General features: G+C 34.6%; 2 protein-coding genes across 2 annotated transcripts; one reads left to right on the forward strand and one right to left on the reverse strand.

The window, feature by feature from the left end:
* Window positions 1-615: 615 nt before the first annotated feature.
* On the forward strand, window positions 616-4785 carry LOC115998584 (F-box/kelch-repeat protein At1g55270-like). Its single transcript, XM_031238189.1, has 3 exons — window positions 616-1373; window positions 1460-1591; window positions 3222-4785. The coding sequence occupies exons 2-3, from the start codon at window positions 1544-1546 to the stop codon at window positions 4482-4484; spliced, it is 1311 nt and encodes a 436-aa protein (XP_031094049.1). The 5' UTR covers window positions 616-1373; window positions 1460-1543; the 3' UTR covers window positions 4485-4785.
* Window positions 4786-5355: 570 nt separating this feature from the next.
* On the reverse strand, window positions 5356-11763 carry LOC115998586 (probable ethanolamine kinase). The gene is made up of 11 exons (XM_031238191.1): window positions 11418-11763; window positions 9798-9889; window positions 9450-9556; window positions 8273-8378; window positions 7767-7889; window positions 7494-7585; window positions 7147-7231; window positions 6575-6680; window positions 6412-6478; window positions 6019-6111; window positions 5356-5871 (listed from the first exon to the last, which is right to left on the reverse strand). Exons 1-11 carry the CDS (start codon window positions 11549-11551, stop codon window positions 5746-5748), a joined length of 1131 nt encoding a protein of 376 aa, XP_031094051.1. The 5' UTR covers window positions 11552-11763; the 3' UTR covers window positions 5356-5745.
* Between the last annotated feature and the right edge of the window lie 254 nt (window positions 11764-12017).

Raw genomic sequence — 12017 nt, forward strand, 5'->3', positions numbered from 1 at the left:
TATAAACAAACCTATTTAAATTGTATGAAGATGCCCTTTTTAGCCTTTTTACATTTATCAGCTTATCGAAAAGCTAATTTTATCAAACACTTTTAAGCATAACAGCTAGCTTAACAGCTCTTCAGATTTCAGCTTCGAGCTTATAGATTTTAAGTTTTCAGCTTTCAGCTACCTTTTCAGCTTGGTTTGCCACACATAGCCATGATCCTAACTATATATATATATATATATATATATATATATATAGTATATAATATGAAAAAAATTAGCAAAACTGAGCTGACCAGATTAACTCGGTTAACTTGATCGAAATGAACAAGTTAACATAGTCGAGTTAGGCGCTAAGCAAGGGCCTAGGCGGGCGGGCGCGTAGAAAGAAAATCACCACGGTCTTAAAATGTCTAAGACCAATTTTTATTTTTTACAACAACGATCCTGCATAATAGTTTATCGATTAGGAGCTGAGAAAATGAGTAATTAATTATTGCACATTCAACTAAACATATAGCGCCAAACATAAGTTGCCAAAATACACCAAACACGATCGTCGTATCGAATCAAAATAAGACTCGTTCCACACACACGTTTGAAATTTTCTCCCACGTCTAAGGCACATTTCTCAAGATTGACCAACTACCATTTTTCTCAAATCTTTTATCTTTGTCATTTTGCCTCTAATTCACGATCTTATTTTAAGATCCGTTGTTATTTGTAGAAAAAAATTTCTCTCCCCTCACTCGTTACCACTTGCCACGCATTTTGACCCTTTACTTTTCTTGTTTTCTACCCTAAAAACTCAGTCTTTCACCCAAAAGGCTGTAGTTTACTTTCTTCTTGTCACGTATTTGTGTCGTGTAGTTTGTAATTGAAGAGAGTATTGATAGTTTTATGGTGGGGTGTTGGGTTTCTTGTTAAACATGCTGCTATGCTTTGGTAGGTTGTGATGACAGCGTTGTTTTATGGGTCCAGAATTCAGCTGAGTTGGACTTTCATGGTGGTGGGAGAGAATCAGAATGAGAGGAAGAAGGCTATCTATTCCCATCAGTGCTTTTCCCTTCTTCTTCACTCTTTACCTGGCTGCCTCGCATTTGGGGTTGTAGGGTTTGTTTTGAAAATATGATTTGATTTGCTCTTCTTTATATTTTAGGTCTTGGGAGTTCATTTATGTGATTTCTTGATTGGATGTGTTGTCAAGATTATTTGAGCTGGTCAATCTTGTGCTTGTATAATTCATGAGCTTGTGTTGACCCTTCTGGTCTTGCTTTAAAATATGAATTATGTTCTCAATTTCTTGGGTTTAGGAGTTTAAACTCTTGGAATTGAAGGGACATTTCACTTGGATCCAAAAAAAAATTAAAGTGATATTTCCAGAGGTGAGATCTTTTTTCCTTGTTGTTTAGTATTCCTTAATTCAAATCTTATTTCTATTTGTTGTTGAGAAGTGTTCACTTCTATGTAGGATCTGATGGTTGTTGAGAGAGAGCAACTTAATTTTGAATTGGGCGTTGAAGATTCTTAATGTGGAGAAACTTGGATTAAGGAAATGACTGATCATTCAAGAATAAATAATAGAGTTATTCAGCCACCTCTGGTAAAATTCGTAACTTTCATGATTGTATTCTTGGACTGGCTTGTGGTGTTTGCTTTTAATGGTGATGCTATTAGCAAAGGTTTAAGCTTGCATTGTGTGTTTTTTTTTTTTTTTTTTNTTTTTTTTTTTTTTTTTTGCTGCTGTTTGAATCTGCTGACTAATGGTCTGTGTAGCAACCAATTGTTTTCTTATTGTTATTACTTTTTATCAAAATCAATTGCCAGTTTCTTATACCTAAGGGTGTGTTTGGTTTGAACATGGGAATCGGAATCAGAATGGAAATCAAATACTTGTTAATTGGAATGGGTTTTGGTGAATGTATTTTGCATGTTTGGTAGTAGGGTGGAATTGGAATGATTACAAATATTGATTGATGTTTGGCTATGTATGACCATATAATTGGAATAAATGTTTTAAAAATACAAAAAGTCAAAAACAAAAAATCTGACGATGAAGTGAATAAGCAATGTAGGGAGGAAGTGATGAGAGATGAGTGAGGAGGCGACAAAATGAGGAAGCGATGAAATGAGAGGGGGGATAAGGTTGAATTAATGGAATGGTACCTGATTTAAATTAGGTAATGGTTTTGTAATTATAAGGGTAATCAAATCTTATACTTATATTTTAAAAAATTGTCAACCAAACAATGTCTATGACTTTCATTCCCATTCCTTGTGTCTAATCTCATGAACCAAGCACGCCCTTAGTTTTTGCATTTGGCAAGCTTAGACCAATTCTCATATGGCCTATCTGTCTCTCGGTAGAACTGGTGTCAATTAAAGGTTCTTGTGAGCATTGCATGCAATAGGGCATGCCGGCACACAGTTACAATTGCAAAAATATTGGTTCAAAACATTGCATGTTGATTATTGTAAAGGTTTGGAGGTATTGTCAGGAGAGAAGAATCTAGAGATGGAATGCTGTTATTGCAGCGAATGAGAGTGACATCTGGATGAAGAGGGATTTGAAGCCACATCAGAACAAAATAGCGAACTATTAGTTTCTTCACCCTTTTGGTCTTTCCTGTGTGCACATAATGTGCCAACTAATGAAAAAAAAAAAACAAAACAAAAAAACAAAACAAAACAATTCCTTCTCTTTAATTATCCCTGATTACAACATCACATGGTTGTCGTTCACAAAAGAAAGCAACCTGAGTGCCTTAGAGTTTCAGATAACTTTTGAAAAGTAGGTCTAGCCATTGTGCTTATCTTTAAAAGTAACTAATATGACATGGAAGAGAATTCAGAATTGACCAAAGAAGACAGATGAAAATTATGAGATCTCTGATTGTGCCTGTTCTGACAATATGGCCACTGTGTTGGGATACTCAAGACAAAAGTATGTTTTTTTAAAAAAAAAAGAAGTTGATTTTCTGTTCTCAAATGGTTCTTTCACATCCTTCCTCACCCACTTACTATGGGGTTGGTGTGTTAAATTATGAAATTTAAAATCATAATAGAAATTATGGCATTTCATAGATGGCTCATATTTGTGTTTCTCAGCATTAACTGTGCTTACCGTCTCTTATATGGATCAGTGTAAATTTTGATGTGATCATATGGAGTAACTATTTCTTAATCTGTGTGGAAAAATCGACTGAGAAATTGGAGTCTCTTGTTTATTTCAGGTTGATACAACTGCTTGCCTTTGTAGAGTAGATGCAGGACTCAAAACTGTTGCCGGTGCTAAAAAGTATATGCCCGGGACAAAACTTTGTCTTCGCCCAGATATCAAACCTTCTATTCATCCCACTAGAGAAAAACCACGACGTGACAAAAACCGGAACCAGTACCCTCTATTACCTGGACTTCCAGATGATCTTGCCGTTGCTTGTTTAATTAGAGTCCCTAGAACCGAGCATTGCAAGCTCCGCCTAGTCTGCAAAAGATGGAACCGCCTCTTAGCTGGTAATTTCTATTACTCACTTCGAAAGAACCTAGGGCTTGCTGAGGAATGGATATACATCATGAAGAGAGACCGAGATGGGAAAATATCATGTGATGCATTTGATCCCGTTTACCAGCAATGGCAGCCACTCCCTCCTGTACCCAAAGAATATTCTGAAGCCCTTGCTTTTGGATCTGCTGTTCTTAGTGGCTGTCATCTGTATTTGTTTGGTGGGAAAGACCCTGTGAAGGGTTCCATGAGAAGAGTTGTCTTTTATAGTGCACGAACTAATAAATGGCACCGTGCTCCAGATATGCTTCGAAGGAGACATCGTTTTGGCTGTTGTGTTATAAATAATTGTTTATATGTAGCGGGTGGAGAGAGTGAGGGAGTTCACGGGCCTATAAGTTCGGCTGAAGTTTATGATCCCCACAAGAATAGGTGGTCCTTTGTTTCTGAGATGAGCACGGCAATGGTACCCTTCACTGGAGTTGTTTATCAAGGAAAATGGTTCTTAAAGGGCATGGGTTCCCACCGACAGGTTCTGAGCGAGGTATACCAACCGGAAACTGATGTTTGGAACCCCGTGTTTAATGGAATGGTTACAGGGTGGAGAAGCCCAGGCGCTACATTAAATGGTCATCTCTATGCTTTGGACTGTAGAGATGGATGCAAACTTAGGGTGTATGACGAAGAAACAGATTCTTGGAGCAAGCATATTGATAGCAAGATGCATCTGGGTAATTCGAAGGCTCTAGAGGCTGCAGCGCTCCTCCCTCTCCACGGAAAACTGTGCATTATTAGAAACAACATGAGCATTTCTCTTGTTGATGTCTCAAGATGCGGTAATGGTGATGATGAGGACGCAACAACGGAGCATTTGTGGGAAACAATTGGTGGAAGAGGGCAGTTGAAAAACATGGTGACAAATTTCTTATCAACCCTTGCCGGTAGGAACCGGCCCAAGAGTCGCATTGTTCACTGCCAGCTTCTTCAAGCTTGAATTATGTAAAGGCTCTTTATTTGCTTGTATTATTGTTGTTAGGTAAGGTAGGGTACTAGGTTATCAGATAGATGGTATTGTTTTCTAGACTCAAACTGGTTCTCATACACAGCTTTATGTATCATTTGACAATCAACAAGTCCATGAAAATGATTGTCATATGCTACATACATATAAAATATAAATGATTGATGTAGAGGTGCAGCAACTATTGCCAGTTGCCATGGGCGAGGCGAGTTATAAATTACTTCAAACGATTTTACAATATTATTATACAACAAATGTTGCTACTATTATGTTCTTTACTTTGTAATCTATTGGTTAATTTTAACTTATTTGACCACTATCTAGTTATTTAACTTGGTTAAACAGCTAATATAAGTGTTTAATTAAATTTTTAACAGTTTATTGCTCTAAAATTTTAAAATTCAAAAAGCTGTTTAAAGCAACTTTTTCGATCACTTTTTTGAGAAAGTCATTTTACATGTAATTAAGAATTAATTTACCAAATATTTTTCTACAATCAGTTAATACTATCAGCTCACTAACACAATCAGCTAACAACTATTTACCAAACAAGTTTAGGTATAAAATCTCAACTTCAATTCTCATTCCCTTCAAAACACAACAATAACACAACAATTGCTCTAAAATTTTAAAATTCAAAAAGCTGTTTAAAGCAACTTTTTCGATCACTTTTTTGAGAAAGTCATTTTACATGTAATTAAGAATTAATTTACCAAATATCTTTCTACAATCAGTTAATACTATCAGCTCACTAACACAATCAGCTAACAACTATTTACCAAACAAGTTTAGGTATAAAATCTCAACTTCAATTCTCATTCCCTTCAAAACACAACAATAACACTAAAGAATAAAGATGAATGCTAAAATTACCATTGTACTTGAATTTCCTTACAGAGTAAGCTTTAATGAAATAAAAACCTTCTCCAACCTGTAATATCTAAAAAGGCTTTTATTCTCTTAGATACTTTAAACGAAGCTACATGAAACTTTGCGACACCACCCCCACAGCTACTGTAATCCAACTTAACAGACATACACAACACACTGTTCATGTTAATATATAAAAGGAAAGGAAAAATTAAAAAAAAAATTAATAAAAAAAAATATGAGGATTGTTTGACGTGCCCTGACCAGCTACAAACACTTTACTTCAAATGAAAAGCAGAGGGCTCAAGTAGATGTAGATCTCCAGTCAAATGGCAACACATAAATTTGCTAATAAAAAGGTTTGTTATTTCTTAGATCCCCAGAGGTATGCTTTTGCCAAGGAACAGTACCTTTCTTTCTGATTTTTGTACTCGTTGAAACGCAGGAAGAAATAACCAAGGTAATCAAATTCAATCGGAGACATTTTTGCCTGTCAAAGGAAAACAACACGCATGCATGCATGCATTATGAGGCTTATCTCTTTGGGCTTCAATCCTTTATATTTTAAAGAGCAGGGGAGGGTGGCAAGGTTTTGTAATTGAGATCTTCAAATACAGAGTACTATATAGTAGTATACCTGGATTAGGGCCCACAAAGCCCAATACAAATGAGATGTTAACATGTAAGTACTGGTCTCGACATATAGAGCCTCAAGGTCCTTCTCAGAGACCTGTCATAATAATAATAATAATAATAATAATAATAACTTCGTTGTGAATGATCCCCATTGTGTCACCATGAGGTAAAAAGCTTTAACAGAGATCAACTGTTTATAAAAGATAAATAAATAAAATTAAAAATGATTTGCTAAGATCAAGGTGTAGGATGATGCAGCTAAGGGAAGACCAAATTAACTCTCTTCCAATAATAATAAGTTAAACAAATCCAGCCAAACTCAAAGATTCAGTTGAATATAAAAAATGGGGCAAAATTTAGAGGAATGAGAGTAATAATAATGTTGCCAACACACCTCGTATGGTCTTTCAGGTTCTAAATAGTGCCTGAAGAAATGGTACTGCTCATCCTTTGTTGGGTACCTACATCAGATAACATGCCCAAACTACAATTTCATGTTCAAAGAGCATAACACAATCGATTGGATGGAATAAAGAAGAAAAGGAAGGGTAACACACAAGCTGTAATCACATTCATAGCCAGCATACTCGTTGAAGTGATTCCCTATGTCAAAACCTCTATAGTTATAGGATCCATACTCGAAGTCAATGAAATAGAGTTTTCCTGGACATACACCACGGAAATGAGATTATCAAAAACAGTAGAATCATCAGTTGATAAGAATTTACATGAAGAGCTCATTTAGCCTTCTCCACCACTTATTGAATGGTAATTATGTATCTTTACCTTAGACTAGGGTGTTAGTAAGAAACAGTGAATTCCTATAACAAGCTGAGCCAAATTCAAACAGGAAACCTGGTTTGTTATTCCTGTCTCAGTCAAGCTTGGCTCACTTGCTCCATGAGAATTTCAAAAACAATGAGATTGGTTTGAATAAACTCAATGAAGCTGACATATGCAATGATCACACGAATGGATAATATTTTAAATGTTTGGCTTGACCATGAAGTAACAACATCAGAAAGTATATGCATGAAAAGAAAATTCATTTCATACACAGTTTCTTTGTATCTGCATAATAGGGTGGGATCAAAATGCAACTATAAAGATAAGCTAAGGGCATAATTACCTTCTTCCTCATTGAGCATCAAATTGCCAGAAAGTAAATCATTATGAGCATAAACCACTGGAGCATTAAGGTGACTAGTCAATTCCTGTTCCACATTTAAAAAAATAAATAAATAAAAATAAAAGTCATATTTATTACCAATACAAGTAAGATATAAAAATTACTAAGTTGTCATAATAGGTTCATTAAGTCACAAAGAATCCAATGATTCCTGGTATCTCTTGGAAAATACAAAAGTGTCTTTCTTGTGAATGTCAAGTGATACATAACTACTAATCTCCAATGAACTTTATAAGGAGGGGTCATATGTAACCAAAAATCAGCAAATTTACTGGATATTTGACAACCTTAAGCTCATTGACTTCATTATGGACTTCTTCAAATGAGATTGTCTTAAACTTTCTTTGCTTCTCACTATCATCAAACTCAAGATTTGATGCTGCAAGTACAGTAGAAAGTAGAAAATAAAGCATAAGGACAGATGGAAGATGACTGCAGGTAATCTAAATGGAAATCCTCATCTATGTGTCACACAGGAATCTGAGATGTTACACAATGCAGGAAATATAATTCATCTTAATCATTTGATGTTGTATGAAAAGGAGTCATAAAAGAAATACCCTTTTGAAAGAACTTGAATATGTCATGCCAAAGTTGAGGTTCCTTGCCGCCTGGAATTTCCACCTGATGGAACTTGTGTAGTTGTTTTGCAATTTCAGCTGCTAGCTTTGGTTTTCTCATGTCTGTTTAGAAATTCAATAAATCACATCAATGAAATTTTCAACACTCCAATAAGTTTCATATTGGAGTCTAACCTGTACTCAATGAGTTCAAATTCAATCATTGAAAAACTTGTGTGTGAAAAGAATAGCATTTTGGTGGTAGGAAATAAATGAAAATTAAAATAAACAGAGAGGAGAATATCTCAAAAATAAAACAAAACAAAAACAAAAAAACAGAGGAGAAAAAAAAAACCCACATGCACAGACACTATCTATAGACAAGATATGTGGACTTTTGCTTGCAGAAATGGAGTTACTTTTTCTCAAATCAGCACCAGAATTATCATCTCTACCTGACATTTAGAATTCATAGCACAGTAAAATGTTGTCTTTCATATTCCTACCTGAGGGTGTTAAGGTACATGCATGAATAAATGACTGAACCATGCCATTCCCAAAAACTCCAAGCAACTTGGCACCAAACCCTGCAGCTGAGAGGTATGGAATGGCCTAAATGCAACATATTACAAACAATCACAGAGGGTAGGCAATTATATCAGTAGAAAATTGGACGGAAATTTAGAAATAAATCAAGTAGATATTACATTAGTAAAGGATATCAAATGTAAAACAGTGAAGACACATTAATTAGATTTTTTTTTAGCATCTACTCCATATTAAAAATTTAAAAAACAAGCATAAAAAGCAGAGAATTTGTAAAAATCTTATATACCATCATTCTGCCAGGTAAAGTGTAAGAGACATGAATATGATAAACAGAACTTTGTTGACAGAATATAGTATACAGAATTTATTATGCATGGACTATATGGTTAATAGTTCCAGTAGAGCATTTTGTAGAACTTCATCATTATTTGCTCTGTTCTACAACTCAGACTCTAGGCCACCAATTGCCCACACATAAAGCCTGTGATCAAAAGTGTGATATACTGGCAACCTAAGTATAAAATGTTTAGAAACTAGGGGACTGGCGATCTCATTCATCAGTAAATTAAGAAACCATTTAGACCCTATTTCCCTAATTTGGATTCATATGCAGGATAACTCCCTATTTGCAACAATTTCCAGAAAATGCTAAGGTTAAGCTATTCATATGATAATAATACAAAACAGAAATCTTGAAAAAGGAGTTCATGAACTTCAGCTCTGTTGAATGCCTTAAAAAGCCATAATAAAGTTGATAATGAATTAAAAAGTACCAGGAAGTTTCATGTTAGTTGTTATTTTGATGGAATGGAAACATTTTATTTTATTTATATAAGGGGGAGATAATTACATTATATATGACAGAAGTTGTGTAGTGTTAAATGCAACAGTTTGAAGATAAAAATACTAAAATAGTCATCTCAGAAAAGACACTGAAGACTAAAATTTAAAGTTAGTTTTAAAAGAACTGCATATAACATGACCAGAACCACTTCAGAGAAGTATACTGCCTGGTGGTCTGGAAATTCATTGATCATTTGTACTTTGTAATTCTTAGCTACGCAAACTGCTTAGAACTACAAATAGTATGACCAAAGCCTACTAGCTGAGTTAACAATAGAATTAGATACTAACCTGAAGTTCTCTTTCACGGTTGATGACATATTCAGTATTAGGTCCATATAATCTAACCATCAGATCCACAGTTTTGCTACTATCTTCCCTTATGGATACTTTCAGTACTGCAGCAAAAGAAATTAGTTGTCTCAGGGAAGTTTTTAAAAAGATTTAACATTGTATGGGAAAAAAAAAAAAAAAAAAAAAAAAAAAAAAAAAAAAGACTTCAGGGAAGTATGAATATCAGTTTGCAGAAAAAGAAACAACACACTGAATCGCTACTTTTGGCCAACATTTGGAACTTAAAGTCTTAAACTAGGCTAATTTTGTTATTACCATAAATTTGTTCATAAAAAAAATACCCACACAGATTTGTGATGCCACCAGAAACAGTCTCAACAGACAAGTGAGAAGCATCCAAATTTGGCCATTTCTTGAAAAGATCCTTGCACAGCTCCCTGCAAATTTTTTTATAGCCACATAGAAACCCAAAGAGAGAGAGAGAGAGAACAAGGACCAGTTACACATTAGAAGGGTGAGAATCACACAAATTCTTAAATTGCAAACATGTTATTACAAAGATGCCATGTTCAAAATCAAGAAAAGTTCATTTTAAGCAGTATTGAACTAGAAATTTGAAGGAAAGTTTACACACTAAAGTTCAAGGAAAAAAATTGGAAAGCTACAAATGAAAAATAAATTCTACCCAAGTTTGATTAATGAAATCAAATTTCTTTCCCTTTCCTTTTTTACACTTAGCAACTAACATTTTAAATTGTAATGGTTTGTCATCCTATAGTTTGAAAATGATAATGGACAACAAATTTCATTAACTTTCAATTAAATATAACAATTATATGCACTCACACTGTTTTCTGAAGAGTATCTTTGTCATTAAGAAAAACATTTACATAATGCAACTTAAAATTTCAATCAGTTTACAATTAACAGCAACTTATATAAATAACAACACCCTTAATAACAATAAAAAATCATGAAAATAAGTATTAAATATAGAAAAGTTGGTTGACGTATTTGAAATTGAATCTTCTTCTCTTTAAAATAATAAGCTGATACAACATTTGTTATCTCTATTTATTAATTGTAATCAATTTAACATTTGGGTTGCAGTATGTAAAATAGATTTCTTTAACTCTTTAACTAAAATAAGAAATTTAATGGAATTTTTAAGGAGCATAATGTTAAAGTACAATTTGCAAACCATTGCAATTTAAAGATTAGATGTTAAGTAACATGAGAAAAAAGTATGAACTACAGCATAAAGTTACTCGATAAAGATTCTGAGAACAACACTGCAAAACAAGCGTATTTTTCCAGGGATGTATCAATTTAGAAATATATGTGGAGTATATTTTTCTCATTTCTCACACACCTGAAAGTCCCAAAATCTTGTCCAAGTTCTACTGATTATTAGGTCTAATCAATCTAACCCGACCATAACTAAGCATGCTTAGTTGATGTAACACCCAAGCAGTCAGCAGACCCTCGTGACATCAGCAGGGCAGGAAACAGCGCCGTTCCACTCCTTTAGTTTGTTGCTGGGTTGTTACTTGATATTTTAGCTAGAGAATAATTTTGTTATTAGACATCTTCAGTATAAATATGGAGTTGATTGTATTGAAGTACTATGCTTGGATATATGAATAAACTTCTGATTTTCTTCCCAAAACTCTCCCTTCTCTTCCCCTAATTTCTACTGCAACCTATTCTCTATCAGATCCGCAGGCAGGGACATTACAGTTGACAACAATGAAATTTCCATCAACGTCAACCACAGTTGAATCATTTTACCAAGATATGAATGAAGCCCCCCAATCTAAATCTAAACCTAACCATAGCCGGCTATACGTATCATGAAAAACTAGGTGCGGAGCCCGAACAGTGGAAAACGACTCAAAATATACGTCTAACATTAAATACGAAGCTGAAATTCATGGAACAGAGAGATAGAGGAATAGAGCGTACACGAGGCGAGGCTTCATCTCGGGAATAGAAAGCGAGTGATCGATGGTGAGATGCGACGACGGAATACCAGAGGTCTGGCCGTCGCTAGCTCCCTCTGCAACTTCCATGGCGTTCCAGATATTCACAGCGCCCATTTCTACGGCAGCGACTGTATATTTATTCGTGCGTGTTAGACTGTTAGCTGGATTGGAGGGAAGTTTCACTGATATGATGCTCCTGCCTTCTTGGGTTTGTGAACCGAGCTTCCTGAATTTAGGCGTAGATATAGGCAACGAACCAGTTATATAGTTCGATGCTGTTCAGTGTTCATCAAAATTTCAGCGTCTAAATCTATATTTTAGAGAATATCGATTGATACCGATGTCTTATTGTCTTTTACCTCCCAGAAATAATTTACAATGCAAATAAATATATATTATGTTATGAATATAATTATTTATATGTGGCCATTATCCCAGTTATTGTATTTCTGGATCCATGAATGGTCAAGTGTCCTTTGGAGTATCGAAGGGTCAAGTTTATTTTCTATATATATATGTTCATATGTATTCATTTGGATAAAAACATCAGAATAATATCAATAATAATCACTCCGCTCCC

Source organism: Ipomoea triloba, chromosome 12, assembly GCF_003576645.1.
Source record: "Ipomoea triloba cultivar NCNSP0323 chromosome 12, ASM357664v1".
NCBI classification, from domain to species: Eukaryota; Viridiplantae; Streptophyta; class Magnoliopsida; order Solanales; family Convolvulaceae; genus Ipomoea; species Ipomoea triloba.